The sequence below is a fragment of the Zonotrichia albicollis genome, chromosome 8, assembly GCF_047830755.1.
Source record: "Zonotrichia albicollis isolate bZonAlb1 chromosome 8, bZonAlb1.hap1, whole genome shotgun sequence".
Taxonomy (NCBI): Eukaryota; Metazoa; Chordata; class Aves; order Passeriformes; family Passerellidae; genus Zonotrichia; species Zonotrichia albicollis.
This window is the reverse complement of record NC_133826.1, coordinates 29,893,243-29,909,326: the sequence shown is the minus strand read 5'-3', so window position 1 is coordinate 29,909,326 and position 16,084 is coordinate 29,893,243. Positions and strand designations below refer to the sequence as shown.

The 16,084-nt window shown below is 43.7% G+C and overlaps 1 protein-coding gene across 13 annotated transcripts in view; it reads right to left on the bottom strand.

Moving 5' to 3' along the window:
- PRRC2C (proline rich coiled-coil 2C) overlaps window positions 1-16,084 on the bottom strand; it is a 63,686-nt gene that overhangs the window by 23,996 nt on the left and 23,606 nt on the right. For 11 of the 13 annotated variants that reach the window (XM_074546442.1, XM_074546446.1, XM_074546445.1 and 8 more), the window contains exons 8-21: window positions 15,462-15,595; window positions 15,293-15,380; window positions 14,892-15,033; window positions 13,868-13,942; window positions 12,541-13,156; window positions 11,556-11,725; window positions 10,283-10,529; window positions 9,052-9,265; window positions 6,084-8,450; window positions 5,240-5,448; window positions 4,490-4,644; window positions 3,685-4,009; window positions 3,262-3,347; window positions 2,181-2,369 (exon numbers count right to left, since the gene is read on the bottom strand). In XM_074546442.1, the coding sequence (XP_074402543.1) occupies window positions 2,181-2,369; window positions 3,262-3,347; window positions 3,685-4,009; window positions 4,490-4,644; window positions 5,240-5,448; window positions 6,084-8,450; window positions 9,052-9,265; window positions 10,283-10,529; window positions 11,556-11,725; window positions 12,541-13,156; window positions 13,868-13,942; window positions 14,892-15,033; window positions 15,293-15,380; window positions 15,462-15,595 (5,017 nt within the window). The remainder of the gene's footprint in view (window positions 1-2,180; window positions 2,370-3,261; window positions 3,348-3,684; window positions 4,010-4,489; window positions 4,645-5,239; window positions 5,449-6,083; window positions 8,451-9,051; window positions 9,266-10,282; window positions 10,530-11,555; window positions 11,726-12,540; window positions 13,157-13,867; window positions 13,943-14,891; window positions 15,034-15,292; window positions 15,381-15,461; window positions 15,596-16,084) is intronic. The other 2 variants (XM_074546447.1, XM_074546443.1) reach the window with 2 other exon arrangements.

The following is a 16,084-nucleotide window of genomic DNA, read 5'->3' as shown; positions in this document are numbered from 1 at the left end:
TGCATTGATTTTGAACATTAGGAATCTAAATCATTGTTTTCAAGCAATCAATTTTTTATGTGAAGTGGTAGAGTTCAAGTAAAATACAAAATAAAAATGTCAGTTGGATTGTTCTTACAAGAAAATCACAAAAAAATACAGAAACCCCGTGACTTTGCATATCTACAGGTTATTGTAATTTTCAGAGATTCAGGATTTTATGGGCCCCCAGGAAACTAGAACAGAATTATTTGAGATTATCTTGACGTATGGATGTCAGCAGCAATTTTCCTGGAAACTGATCACTAAAGAGATCCAGAAAAAATAAAACACCTACAGACAAGTGCTGCCTTATACTGCAGACACCATGGCTGGGTCCCTGCTGCAATTCAGCAGTTCCTTTCTGTGCAGCTGAACCACAGCAGAATTAGGGAACCTGAATGCTCTGCTGTTACAACAGCCATGTCCTTCCTGGCTGAGACTCTCACTGCTGAGCAGCACTAAAATCCCTTCAAGGCACTCCTGAAAATCCAATTCCTTAAGCTTTGACAGCAGAAAGACAGAAGCTGCTGGTAATTGTTTTTCTCAATACAAACCAGGTATTTTGGGAGTGGATGAAGACTCTCTAAAATACCCCAAAGAATTTTTTTCTCTAATAGTTTCTAGAGGCTGAAATTCCTCCAGACACTTTAAGGTCACTTAAACTTCCACACTTCACCTTGGAAAGGAAAATTGCTTTGTTTCAAGTACGGTCCTTTTACATTGCCCGTATTAATTCAACAATACCAACCTCCAATCTTGAATATAAGCTTGCATTTAGGCTTCACAGCAAACATCACCACAGGGGTGGGTGGGTGTGTAAGAAATGTTTGTTTGTTGGGATTTATTTTTTGTCATCAAGGCAGTTAAGATTTACAGCTGCCTCATTCAAAGGAGTGTAAACAATATCACCCTCCAATGCATTTACTATTCAGTCACCTAAGTGTCTTTCAATAAAAACTGCAGAAGTCTTGAGAGCTCTAAACAAGCAGAAAAAAAGGAACTTTGTACACAGTGTCAAGTAGACTGTCTCTCTATATATTTAACTTTGGAGTTAAGTGATTTTACTGGGCAGTTTTAGGCATGCTGCAGTGTATCTGAGACATTTAATCAGTGCATATTTCTCTGCTGAACAAGTTTTATATTCTGCAGTGAAAGCCATAAACTGCAAAACATCCACTCAGTGTCTCCTACAGCAGAAGTTAAATTCATTCTGTGGCTGAACTTCCAGATTTCAGCTTTTTTTTGGAGGGGGGGAGAAACCCAACAAACAACCAAAACCTAAACAACCAACACAAAGAAACACCCACTCTTCCAGAAAGACAAAAGGGCTTTAATTACATCAGGACTGCTGCCAAATCTCAGCCATCTAGAGGGACTGGAATAGCTGATGCTCTAAGTCACCAGACAAGTTTATCTGCTATAACCTTCTCTTTCTGAGAATTAGAAGCTGGTGCTGAGTGCTAGTGATGCACAGATTAGTGTGCACTGGAGGTGGAAACAGAAAATCTCTGGAAGGCAACACACTCATTTTTTAAGTTGATATAAGTTTGATTAACTATTTAGTATTAGTTGGAAAAAATTTAATTATTCCGACATCTGAATTCTCCAGTACATCCATTTGAACTGGAGACCTCCAACTAATGTCCCTAACATTCCTCCTTTCTTCAGAACACTTCTTTTGCTGCAACTTCATGTACTGATCAGTTATAATCTGGCTACAAAACTAAGCAGGGCACCACTCATCACTTCAGGGGCAGGAAGAACCCCTGCACCTGCAGACACAGCCAGGGCAGCACTGCAATGCTGCTTCCAAACAGCTCTCGAGGCCTGAGTGAGGCAAGCTCAAGAAAAACCAGAAAACTCCAACTACAAACAAAACCAGAGCACTGCAGCACATCCACAGTTTGCCAGCAAAGCTGTCACAAATCCATGCTCCCATCCCTGGCTCCCAACACACAACCAATGTGCAGCCTCTGCTGGGCTGAAATGCAGTTTAATTACCTTGCACATCCCCTCTGCAAGAACCACCTTGTTGATTGGATTAGGAAATATAAAAAGGGATACAATTTTCATGGGTCTAGTCCTAACTCAGTGTATTCTATTCTGCTATTAGAAACCCTTTTTTGACAGACCTTTGTAGTGCAATTATGACCTTTTACCTTTTGTGCTTTGATGGGTCCAGCCCGAGGCTGTTTCTGTCTCTGCTCTTTGGGTTCTGGTAATTTGTCAGTGGCCTTCTCAGACAGCACAGGACCAACTTCATTGTCACTGCCACTGGAAGCTGGGGCTCCAAACTGAATGGTTTCTATACCAAGATCCACTCCACCTTCTTGTCCAGCCTTTGTCCCCTGGGTAAAAAGCAAGCATTTAACCCATTCTGAAAAATTTCTGTCAAAGTACAACGACAATGGATCAGAAAAGAACACAAAACATGCTCAGCTGAAAACCACTAGAAGGGGACTTTTATCTTTTGCACTGCAACAGATTTGCAAGAATAAACAATATCTGAACCTACACTTCCTCCTCCTCAAGTGTCTATTGTTAAAGGAGCTCAAGAAAAAAGCAGAGAAGAAATATGTAAACATCACCAAGATCAAGAGGAACAAGTGCAGTTTAGGTTCACAACATTCTCTGGGAAGTTCAAAATTTAATGCTCAATTCAAGAGAAACGGTAAGAAATATAAAGTATTTCCAGATCTCTTGTGCAGTTCAAATGGTTTCCTACAACAGCTGTCTCAACATTCTTGCTGTTTAAAGCAATTAAGACCAAAAAGGTACCAGGAAAGTAAAACCACAGCACTTTAAATGTAAAATTTAAGGCTATGCAAATTCCATGGGAATACCCACAGATAATATTGTCATAAAGCACTGACTTTTTAAATTTCCAATTTAAGGAACACAAAACCCTTTTAGTTCCCTGGAGACATCCTGTTTCTGTCTACATTACTGATCCCTACACAAACAGGGTAATATTTTTCCTTTGGAAATGCAATGAATAACAGATGTCAATAGAATCTGAGAATGGCTGAGTTATTATCAAGAGAACAGCTTTTCCCTGCTGCAATTATTAAATCATCAGCCTATATCCCATGCTTCTGTATTATCTCCTGACTTCATGGAATTCTACACATTAACTAAAGTATTTGTACTCCTGGATAAATGGATAATCTGCACCCAACCCCAATGAGATATAATCTGGGTAAATTCACACACAGCTTCTCTTCTTTCCCTCACTCTTACCTCTGGAGATGGAGCTGAACCAAAAGATGTCAGAGGCTTGTTCCAGGCACTGACTGAAGGTGGCTGAGGTGGGCTAATGGGTCCCACTGGCAATTAAGAAAAGAAAGAGAATTAAAAAACCCCTCAGTGTTGCTAGAGGTATTCAAATCAATGTATTGACTGACTGAGAAGTAAATTACAGATGTCTTGAGTAAATAAGTTTTAATTAACTTATTCAGTGGCTTTCAAGCGGGGCAATTAACATGTCTGGAACAATGACCAAGTCTGACAAAACAGACTCCTCAAGGGTGTGACAGTTGCTCATTTCTTTGGAGTGAAAAACACAATAACAAAATACCGACTAACACTCTACTGCAAACCCCTCTTTTTGGAGATTACTCGTATGCTGCTTCCCCCACCTCAAATCCCCAAGCCAGCACTTACATTTTTTGGAGATGTCATTCAGAACTGCTGTAGGAGGCACTTTGCTGTCCCATAGCTCAGCTCCCAGGCCGTTGTGAGGCTGGGTGCTCTGCAGCACCTTGCCTGACACGCTGTAGTCTGTGCTGGCTGTCCCTGCTGCAGCCTGGCTTTGTGCTGGAGCAGGAGCCTGGGGCTGGGCTGGGGACTGGGCAGGGCAGGGAGGCTGAGCCTGAGCCTGTTGTGCAGCTGCAGCTGCTGCCTGCTGCTGCTGCTTTTTGGCAAATCTGGGGGGCAGCTTGGAATTCTGACCTCGGCCTTTCTCGCTGGATCCTTTTTTGGTCCAAACCTGTAAGGAGAAGCCAGTTTTATTCTTCCAGGTGACAACAGCAGAGGGCAAAATGCAAAAAGCAAACTGATCAACCCAGCCTTACAGGAAATTAATTTTTGGGGGGGGTATTTAACCACAAGAGCAATGATTTCTCATCCATTTTCTTCTTGGAATCAACTGATATACAAGCAATAGGGTAAATCTTTATCACAGCATGAAAAATGGTCTTTTTATCAGTTTGCCAATTCCACCTGCCTGACAGTGTCCAATTGAGAACTACAGAACCCCAAGGTGACCAAATAAAAATTAATTTTATTTACTAAATAGGAACAACTTTAAATATAACTAATAAGTAGTTGTTTATTTATTTAGAGGGAGTTGTTTGTTTATTTATTTAGAGGGAGAAAACAGAGCTTTTTTGGAAGGAAGTTTCTGCACCCCTGACAATCCCAGTACTGCAAGCAGCTTTTTCCCCCACTATAAATGCTGGTCTTGTACCTGCACTGTTTGTTCTTCCTTCTTTCTGCGCTCTTCATCTTGCAAACGTTTTTGCTGCTTCTTAGACACCACTTCTGTGAAACCATCATCATTCAAGTTAGATTGGGAGTCTTCAACTACTGTCACTTCAGGGTGATCATCAATGATCACAACACCTATAGGAAAAGGAAAGGTATAGATGCTGCTGTTTCAACAGCTTCAGGTGCAATGCACCAAGCCAAAATTGGCTTTGGAGTGGAAGTTACTTCCCCACAGACACAGATGGGGGCCCTGATCAATGGCAAGCTTCTGCTTGCCAAGTGCTTTGCTGCTGAGCTCAAAGGCAAGGAGTTCATATTTAAGAATTTTAAAACTGGAGCTTCCTGTACTAGGTTCTCCAGGAAATTACTGAAACACAGTAATGAACAATGAACAGCCCTCCCTGATATCAAGTCTAAGCCTAGCAGTGATAACCCCTGCCCTTACTTTTGAAAATTAACTAAATTATGGGAATGTGATGGAGAATGGTAGGAATAAAAGGTTATGATTAAACAAAATTGTTCTCATCTACCTGTAACACACAATTAGGTTTGCCACCTTTTAGAGGCACATACCTTATTAGGTATCACAAACACAGTCATGCTCAAATGCACAATTATTTTGGTGTTTTACAAAAAAATCCCCTTCTCTTAAAGTTTTCAAACATCTAGCTCTATATGCAACAAAACTAGCTGAACTATCAAAAATTATTAGGATATTAGCAATACATACTTGCATAATTGTTAAGATCAAACTGAGACAAGGCATCCACTTTTTCCTTAGGCTTCTTTGGACCAGCCTTTGGTTCTTCTCTCTTTTTGCCACTTGCATCCTTGGCTGTCTTCTGTCCTGCAGCAGTGACACCTCCATCCTCCTGATGGACAGAGGTGCCATTGGCAGGATCAACACCAGGCACAGGTGCTGCCTGCTCTTCAAATGGCCTGTGTTAGAAAAAAAAACATTTGAAAAGTAAGCCACAGAGAATGCTCAGGAGGGAATCAGCAATTTAATTCAGATCCCATTGTAGTGCTGTATGTGTGTATTGACATCTTAGTAGGGTCCAGACTTTTTACTTTCAGCTCCTAATGAGAAGCTCAACAGCAAAAGCTGTTCTGGGGAAATATCAAATGCCCTGCTACATTTTCCATCAAATTAAGAATACGGAAAAATAAAGTTTAGTCTAAAGGGTAAGCATCTCTCAATCTGCTTGTCCATGTTAGCTGATTGATCTAAAATGCAATGCAGCAATTTATGTATTAACTGCAAAACTGCTCACATGAACATTTCTGCTTGCACCCAAATCTCGAGAAACATAGCTCAGCTCAGAAACAGCAATGCAATTTTTTAAAATTAGGCTTTTTTTAGCATTGTGCATACAAGAACACTTCACTCTCAGCTTCAGGTTCCAGATGTCTGTACATAAACAGAAAAAAATAGAAAGTACAGAGCCACGGGTGCATGCATCAAGTTTTCTACAGCTCTATGGATCTAAACTAGCTGCTTATGGTTTCAAAGCACAAGGGGATGACAGATGGCCATCACCCCATGTGCATCCTCACAGAGGCTGGGTACTCACCCTCGTTTCCCACTTCTGGGGGGAGGACCACTGCGCCTCTCGCTCCGGGGCCCTGAGAAGTTCCTGCCTGGCTTCGCTGGCCCGTTGTTGCCACGTCGGTTCTGACGGTCTATCCCAGGCCTCTGGCTAGAGAAGCTTCTCTTGGCTATTTCCCTTTTTGGAGCTCCACCATTCTCTCCTGCCTTTGCAGCAACCTGTGCTGCTGCATCTGCTGTTTTCTTCTCATCCCTTTCCCGTCTCTCATTGAAGTCGCTGCTTTCCGAGGCTGTTTCCCACTCTTCATTTGCCTGGTCTGAAGAATTCTGGTTGGACAAGTCTGGTGTCTTACTTCCCGACACATCCAGAGCAGGGTTGGAGGGCTCACTGACTGCATTATTAACTGTGGCACTCGTTGTGGAGCTGCTCACCACCTCACTGATCTTGGATGCAGCCTCTCGCTCCTTGAGGCGCCTGAAGCGCGGTGGCTTGTCCTGCCTTGGAGGCCGGGCAGGCCTCTGTCTTCGTGGCCTCTCTCTGTTTGGATCAAACTTCCTCTCAAACTTTGGAGGCCTTTTATCAATTGGTATAGGACCATAATGCTCATTTCTTCTTGGAGGCTCTCCATCTTCTGGTTTAATGATCTCTGTTTGCCTGGGGTTCCACTGATTGTCCCTGTAGGCTGGTCTCCTTATGGTGGAGGGACGTGGAGGACGTCCCCCGGGATCCCTGCCACCACGCCTGTACATTCCCCCTCTGCCTCGTCTGGAAGGCTCTCCTTTAGGAAGAAATCCTGGTTTGGGCTTGTTCTCATAATCTCTGATGTATGTTTTTTCCAGGGATCTGTTGTCTACTCTGATATTATTCTCAGGTTTGAATGACAGGGGCTTTGGAGGCTTCTTGCCATCAGCTCTTTCTTCTCTTTTCGGGTGCTTGCCCTTGATGATGCTGTCTTTGTCCGAGAGCAGGGTGTCACTGGCGCTCTCGTGCACCTCGCTGTCAGAATCCGTCTCCGAGCCGTGCTGGCGCCGCCGCTTCGGGATCACTTCAAAGTCAGAACTCTCACTACGAGTTTCACTCTCTTCTCTTTGCCTAACAGGCCCTGAAGGCACATGCTCTGACCTAGGCTTCGGGTCTCTGTAGTGTGGGTACTCTCTGTTATGGCCTCTACTGCCCCGACCACGTCCTCCATAAGAACCCCTGTAGCTACGGCCCCTAGAATAATACTCGCCCCGACCTCTGCCTCTGTATCCCTGCTCTGGGAACCAGTCCCTATCCCTGGCCTCCTTCCAGTATGTCCTAGGTGGTAAGCCAGGCTCTCTTTTCACTGGCCTGGTTTCCAGGCGTGGTTTCTCCACCACATCCTTGCTCACCCCCTTCTCAGCCTGTTTGTCCTCCTTGCTGGGGGGCGTGGGGGGCTGTGTGTGGGGCGGGGGCTGAGCGGCTGCTGGGGCAGCCGGGGGCTGTGGCAGGGCTGGGGGCAGCTGGGCAGTGGCAGGCTGGGCAGCTGGGAGCTGCTGCTGCACTGCAGGGACTGCAGGGGGCTGCACCACAGCTTTGGCTGCAGCCTCGGGCTGACTGCTCTCCTGGCTCGCTGGTGCTGGGGCAGCATCCTGGGTTATTTTCTTAGCCAGAGGAGCGCTGCTGGAGGAGGATCTGTCGGGCTCAGCCTGAGACAGTGGCACTTGAGGTGATTCCTTTTTGTCACTTTTTTCAGGCTTGCCTGGTTTTTCACTAGCTGTCTTTTCTCCTTCCTTCTCCTTTCTCTGCTCGCGCTCTTCTCTCTGCTCACGCTCTTCCTTCATGTCCCTAAGCACGGGTTTCTTAATAGGACCTGATCTTCTCACTGGTCTGTCACCACCTTCATCTCGCCTGCCATAACCTGGCCTAGGACCCCACCTTGTTTCAGACTTAGGTTTGAAAGTTTTCTCAGGTTTTGGTCCTTCTGATGTTCTATTAGTGATCAAAATTTCTTTTTTCGGTTTAATCTCAAGTCTCTCAATTGTCTCCTTTGTCTCAATAGGTCTGTTAGTTAATTTAGGGATAGTTGCTGCTGTTTCACTCCTCTGGTCTTCTGATTTTAGAGAGTGGCTTGAACCATGGGAAATGCTTCTCTTTAATGAAGAGTGACTTTCCCCCATAGGCACCAATTCTTCTGGAGAACTACGTGTAACCTTCTCACTCACTCCTTCAAAATTAACTGCAGTGTTAGGTGTGTCAGCTTGGAGAGGTTGTACATCCTCCAAAGGCCTGCTTGGGAACTTCTGTATCTCCACCTCTCCTGTTTCTCTGAAAAATTCTGTCTTTGGATGAGAGTCCAGCTGGTTGTGTTCTACAGGATAAGCACTGGCAGGGACAGCAACTCGTTCCTGCTCCAAGTGTGCTTCAGACCTAAGCAGAAAGCAATTAAGAGTATTAGCATGTGGGGGAAAAATTTATTCATACATAATTACTCAAATCAAATAATTTTCTATTAAGGATCCATGTTGGCTCCAGGGAGTAACAGGAAATAATTTTTAATGGTGCTACCAACTATTATACATATGGCAGCAGAATAAAAAGAACTTCTGAATATTTCCAAGAAGCAAAAGAAAATCCTGACCATTCATCATGGATCAAAGGCCAAAAGGGGCTTTTGCTTTAAACCACTTGTACTTAACACACCACTTCTGAAACAAATACACATTGAACAAAAGTTCTCTAAAATGGGGAGAACTGAGAAAAAATGGAGAAGAACACTGTAGGAATGTTCTGCAGATCTGCAAATTCAAAATATTCTGCCAATCACCATTCACCTAGTCTAAACAAGGACTAAAATGTCTTTCTAGACTCTGCCACAGAGCGGGGTCTTCTTCTGTTTTGTACAACAGCACCAAGTACCCTGCACCCCCAGTCACACCTCCTCCTTTCAAGTGTTGTGTGAAACTACAACCCAGTCAGTCCAAACTGCATTTTACACCCTGTGTGACTTGGAGAATGGCACAAACCTTACCTCAAATCATCAGGCTCTTCTAAGACCTTAGGAGGAGAAGTGGACTGCTGGGACTCTGCGTGGGGGTAGGGCTCTGAGCCCCACATCATGCGTGGCTCTGCCAGCGGCACGCTGTGCTCCCTCGCAGAGCGAGCCATGTGCTCAAAGGAATCCGAGCCAGCTGCTGAGCCCTCCAGCTGCTCTCTTCTCATCAGTGGCTTGGGAGGCATAATTCCTGTGCCAGAGTCAAGTTCAACAACTTAAACACATTTAACACTAGCAAAGAAACCGACCTCAGTACAAACAAAGTCTGACAGGAGTTTGTTCTCTCTCTGTTGTTCTCTCCCCTTCGATCTTCTTCCCTCCATTCCCTGCCAGCCAACCTCAGACTGACTAAACCACACTCAGCACTTGTATCCCAAGTCCCAACAAAAGGAAAAAGCTGTCTGCTTTCACTGTAATGGGAAGAACCAAGCCTGCGGACCCATAAACTCATGGATGAAGATTGTGTGGTAACATCTGAATGGCAAAATTCAAGATGAGTGTACACACAGGCAGTTTTTTATACTCTATTATTTCCAGCTTTTTCCTTTGCACCATTTCAAAGAGATTTTGTAGTTTTCACTATCTCTGCTTAGCCTGCCATTTCCTCCATTCATTCACTAAGGATACCCTTTCCCTTGCTCTTAAGTTGGGCAGGTATCTTCATTACATTACATGACAGACTTCTATTATTTATGCCCAGCAGCTTTCCTAACTGCAAATCAGATGGCCATTCCACAAATTAAAATGGACTTTTTAGGGTCAAGAGCCTGAAACCACAAATTTATTAAGACACTGGAGTTGTTAATATGTAATGTGAAAATAGAAAAGTTTCATGGGATTTTTAGGAAGCAAAGTAGTGCTAAGTGTTAAGAGGTAATGAAACACAAATGGTAAATACACTTTTTCTTAGTTCAACCTAACTCTTGCCAGCTTTGTCTGTAACAAAGAAAGGCTTATGTTGACATTTTTAATCACATGAAGTGTCACTCACATGCTTGCAGTGTGACAGCTGGGATTTTACTTTATAGTCAAAGGTATACATTCTCATAAGACTACAATTTTAGTCACAATCTATTTTGTCTCCAACAATAAAATCAAGTCGATTTTTTTCTTTCCCACCAATTCACTAAACAAAGTGTGCTTAAGCAAAGACTTCTAGCTCAAAATCAAATAAGTTGAACAGCAAAAAAACCATTCCCAGCTTTACCTGGATGAATAGGAGGCATATCCATGGCGGGTCTCCCTGACATCATGCGCGGGTCCATGTAGGATTGCATCATGAGCCAGCGCGGGTCGAAGCCCATGGAAGCCAAGTGCTGGGGATGGGGCTGCATGGGCTGGTAGAGGGGCCTGTGCTGGGGAGGTGGCACAGGGCCACTGGAAGGCTGTGAGGGAGCAGACTGAGGAAGGACACCTTGCTGCTGCTGCTGCCACTGCTGCTGCTTCATTTGCTCCTGCAGATGAAAAATCAGTGTTACACTATAGGAGGGCGCTGATTGTTGATGGAGTGACAAAACTATTCTTTGTCTTCTTAAAAGAGAAAGAAGCTTGGGAGCTTTTCTTTTTGGTTAGGTGAAAAAGATGTCTCATAGGCCTAAAGGGCTTTACCTCAAACTTAAGGATAGTTCATTGGACAGAAGCCAAAAAGTCTTGCTTAGGCAACTGACTAGAAAAAGAAGTGAACAAAGAAACTAATCACTTTTGTGAGGTGTTTTACTAAGAGCAAAGATCTCCTACACTTAGCTTAGTTTTTCTGTTTGTTATTTTGCCTTTTATTAAACTTTTTTGTTTCCAACACTGCAACAGAAACCATCCTGCTGATTTTTATGCCTCAAAAAGTAGCTGAGCTATCTTGGGTGTGTTATAGGCCTCTGAGAGCTTATGAGACTTAGCTTGAGGAGGCTACAATAACATTACAGGACTTTTTGATAAGATGAAGACTTGAGCACAGCTCTAATAAGCCTTGGGAACAACAATTATCTCCAGGACAGCAAGTATTCTGAAAGTTAATTGTGAACATGCATCAGGATGATGTAGGAGAAAAGAGAGAAAACCAGACTGGACAACTTACAATAGCTACAGCTTAATTGGTGTGCAGCTGAGAGACAGAACAACCTATACTTTGTGCATGTCATTAATGCCAAGTGCTCCTCAGAGCACAGGACCCAAGTGAAATGTGAGTGTCACACCCTTTTAGGATAAGCTGCAGAAATAATCAAGCATCAGACTTCAGGTTCCACAGAAACCCAGGGCAAGGCCAGTGTGGGCCAGTTTCAAAGCTTCTCCAGCCTTCTGCTCACTTACAGACCTTAAAGTGACAAAAAGTGTTGCAGGCAGAGCAAGTCCTGCCAATATGATTTTCTAAAAGCTGGGAAGCAAAAATTCAGGATTTCTGAACCTCCTCTAGTCACCTTCTTCAGAATGAAGCAGAACACAGCATTTTTTTAAAAGAGCCTCCTTTTAATGAACTGCTTTGTTACCTGCTGCCTCTGAAATCTTGGTGGTAATGACTTCTGGAACTGCTTAGAATAGCCTGAGGAAACAGCAGGACGAGGTTGGGATCCTGAGTCTGGCTCACTCTCGTGGGTCACCTGTGAAACCTCCTTCTCATTCCGACCGCTGTCCTGGCGAGTAAAGACTGCTTGATCTTCTGGAAAAAAACCAACAAAACCCCCACCCTGTGAGACTACAGTCAATCTTAAAACTGACGATTTTACCAGAATATCAGCTAAGGAATGTTCTAAAATGCCTGATTTCTCTAACTTGACAGTTACCAAAACCAGTAAAGGCACAAAAAGTCAAGGACAACCCCTCAAAACAGAAGAATGTTGAAGAAGAGGTGCTGTTAATGCACCTCTGTCTTTTTTAAACTTAGATACATTGGGAAATCAACCACTGGCATTAAGGTTGCAAGTATTATGTGATTTAAAAAGTGCTGTATCAATGACACCATATTGCATTTGGATCAACTTTTTTTCATTAAGTAAGGTTTGGTTTTACAATCAATTTTATCCACTTAAATTTATATAACCGTAGCAAGCACAGTCTAACAGTTTTCTCATGGCATTCAAGTTTCAATACAAAAAAGGCATCACATTTAAATAGGTGCCCTTTGTGTCTGCTTCTCTAGGCTTGCTGAAAGAACAGAAGAGCTGAAATAATTTGCACTGCTTTTTAAACAACATGGGTGGCTGACCCTTCTTTAAGAAAAGAAGAAAGCCTGCTTTTCTTTCTGTATTCCTCAAAGTCCAGCCTAAATCACAGAAGCCATTTTTTCCCCTAATCTTTTGATGAGCTGGGCAAACAGGCTTAGCTCAAAGGACAGTTATCAGCTGTAATGCACCAGGAAAATAATTGGTCTAGATGCACTAGGTTAATTAGGTATGCAAATGAGACTTCTAGACAACAGCTATGCTCTGTGACTCAGCTTCAAGAAGGACAACTCCTACTTGTGTGCAAGCATACCTTTTTCTTCCTTGTTATTCTTGGTTTCACTTTCTTGTTTTTCTACTACAGGTGTTGCCACAGGTTCTACAGGCTCAGGAACCTCATGTGCTGGTTTCTCCTCTTCTTTTTCTTTTTCATTCTCCTTCTCTTCTTTCTCCACCTCTTTTTCTTTCTCTTTCTCCACTTCTTGTTCTTTTGCCTTCTCCAGTTTTTCTTTTTCTTCTTTTTCCTTTTCCTTCTCCTTTTCCCTCTCTTTCTCCTTTTCCTTCTCCCGCTCTTTTTCTCGCTCCCTCTCCTTTTCCCTCTCCCGTTCCCTCTCTCTCTCCCTTTCTCTCTCCCTTTCCCTTTCCCTCTCTCTCTCCCTCTCTCTCTCTTTCAGAGGGTCTTCCCGGGAGGGTTTTGTGGCGCAGCCGAATTTCTCGTTTAACCGTTTGAGTTTCTCAGCACAAGCTGCTTTCCGCTGCTCCTCCATTCTCCTCTCCTCCTCCTCTCGCCGCTTTCGGGCTCGCTCCACGGCAGCTGAGATCTCTGACTGCTGCCTCCTCCTCTGCTTCCAGATTTCATCTTCATCTGGCACTGGTTTAGGGGGAAAGGGTCCCTGCCTTCCCATCTGCCGGTCAGGGGGAGGAGGGTGCTGCAGGAAGAGAATCAGGCAGGTTGTACATGTGTTGGATAAGCAGCCAGCTGAAATACTACATTTTAACTATTTGTCAACACTTGTGTATTTGCATCTTTAAAAAGCAATACTTGGAAGAAAAACCAGCCGCCACTTTGCTGATCTGGTTCAAATTCTCACTACCTGAGCTCAGAAAGGAGAGGCAGAGAAGGACTTGAACTCATGTCTGCTCTCCTCCCCATCACCATCAAGGCAAAGTGACAGCAAAGATAACAAACATATTTCAGATTTGGTTAGAGGCTGCTCTAAATCTCAGGCACAAGTCCCTCAAGGAGCCAAGGAATTTCAAGGTAGCTCAGGATAAGAGAGATTTTAGTTCCCATTTCATTTGGGACTCCATCTCCTCATCTGTGTTGGTAGCCATCCCTCCAGCACTGCTCCCCTGCTCCTGTCCTCTCCAGTTGCCAAGTGGGGCTGGATAACTGAAAGCTCCTGAAATTCTTGTGCATTTCACATGGCACTTACAAGATGGGGCAGCTTTACACAACTGCAGCGTGGCTGTGTTGGGGTCCCACTCCTACCAGCCCCAGGCACTACAATCATTTTACTTGTTAAAGGAAAGCTTTATCATTATGTGAAGCATATTTTTACTTTTCTTAGTCTAAATCCCTCCCCCACACACTAAAGAATTTAACTCAAGGAAATGAGGACAATTCTAATCTTTCTTACCGGTGGTAGAATAGATTTTGGAGGAAGAGCAGGGCCACCTCTTTCATGTATAGAAGGCTGTGGTGGACCTCGATCCTGTAGGATCAAACACAGTACCAAGGTTAAGCAAGCTTTTAACCACAGCCAAGCTGAAAAATTCTAGATTTACTCTTTTCTACTGCATTAAGATACACCATCTAACAAGGCATCTGCATTCAACACAAATCTACAGTGAAACAAGGGCAAAAACATTTTCACTTTTAGGTACCGAGAGCTGAACAATTTAAGTTTATGTTTCTGCACCATTTATTCCTTAGATTCAAACCTTCAAGAACAGTGTGATCTTTAATACAGAGAGAAAGTGCAAGTAAAACTGCTCTCAGACTTCCCATCTTCATTATTACTGGTGGCAAGAGAAAACGCTTCTGGGAAATTTTCAAAACCAACAGCAGCTTTTCCTGGGGGAGGGGAGGGGGAAAATAGCACTGCAGCAGGTATAAATTGAGGTGGATGGCAATAGTCCTCTACTAGAGGAAACAAAAAATGGCTGAGTTGATGAATTCTACATGGTCTGTATAAAATCCACAGGTGTGAGAAGTGAATTCACATTACAGCTAAGCTGCACTGCACAAAGTGGACTGTGTTACTAAAAGAAATCCCCCCACCCATGAAAAATGTGTGGGCTATTTATCCCCTGGCAAACCTGATGAACAGCAGAATGCCTTCATCCATTTCCAGGATGGACACACAAGAGTATGGAGCCTGTCAGCTGAGCCCCAGTGCCTGGTGAAGAGCTCTGCCCCCCCAGGGCTGTGGGGCAGGACACACTGCATCAAGCCAGGCTATTTTTGTGCTGCAACCAGAGGCAGCTAAGTTGTGTGAGCAGCACCTGATCAGTTAGCAGAGCTCAGATAATGCTTTCAGCAGCTAATGCCTTCCCTCATGTTCATAACCTTAATTGACCTGACAGTTTGGAAAGACACCTGAGTCGGAGCTCTCCTGACAAGGCTGCAGTCACAGGAGCTGAAGAGAGGAGCACACAAACCTGATCAAGCTGAGAGCTTTTGCTGTAAGACCCTTTGGCTGCTGCTGTGGAAACCTGGCTGGTAGACTTGGCATTTGTCTGTTCTTCAGTTTCCTTCTGGCCATCAGGACTCTGGGAATCTTTTGATGGTGTTTGTTCATCACTATGTGCAAAGAAATAAAAACAGAATGCATACTCCACACAGGTATATGGTGATTTATCTCCTAGCCTCAGCATTTCTTAGTCAGGGTAATTTCTACTCCACACCCAGCTGGCTGGAGTCTGCAGGCAGTTATGCAGTTGAAAACAATATTAAATTACTGGAATTAGTGCTACTGGAATGAGTACTTGCACTCATTTCATTAATCTCTCCAAAATCTAGTTAAGTGACATTTCCCATCTAATTGGCAGCACCAACTCACCCGCTCTCCTTCTCCTTCTGACTGCTTCCTTGCTCATCATCATCGCTGAAATTCAACTGCTCAGTGTAATCCACTTCACTCTGAGCACCTGATGCATAAACAAATGTTCAATTAACCTTTCAGAAACATTCAGCACACAAATAACAGACCATTAAGCTGATGTCCTTACCTGCCCAGCCTTCATCAGCCTCAGCATCCAGATTATCAAATTTATCCAGCTCTTTGAGCTCACTGGCACTGAGGATGGATGGGCGTTCAATGGGCTCTGAGCACCATGAGGGTGGGCCCCTTCCCCTTGGGCCTCTAAAAAATAACAGAAACAAAAGCCACTGTCACTACTTATCCACAAGTGACAGAGAAAAGGTCAACTTGTAGGATCATTATTTGAAATATACAGCACTGTTGTTTCAAGCACAGTGAACTCTCATGCACTGGGTGTCTACCAGAATTCAAATAATTACTGTTCCATGTGCACAGCTACCCTACACTATGGAAAAATACATAGAAAAGTGGAAAATTTATTTTTACAGTGCCTTAGAGCTCAATTTGAATTGGAAAGCATCAAAGGTGACAACCAGGAGTTGACAACTTTCACTGTAACAATGGAAAAGTCTTTTTATGGGCAAAATACTGCTTTAAGTTTCAAAGATGTTCCTGCAAGTGACTCCTGCTCCCCACAATCAAAATCCCTGTAATATGCAGAACTGCCTCAAGTTTTCCAGTTGAGCTTTCAAACTCCAGACACCCCATGACACTGCTCCACACAAGCAAAACCTGGGAGGATGACCAGTG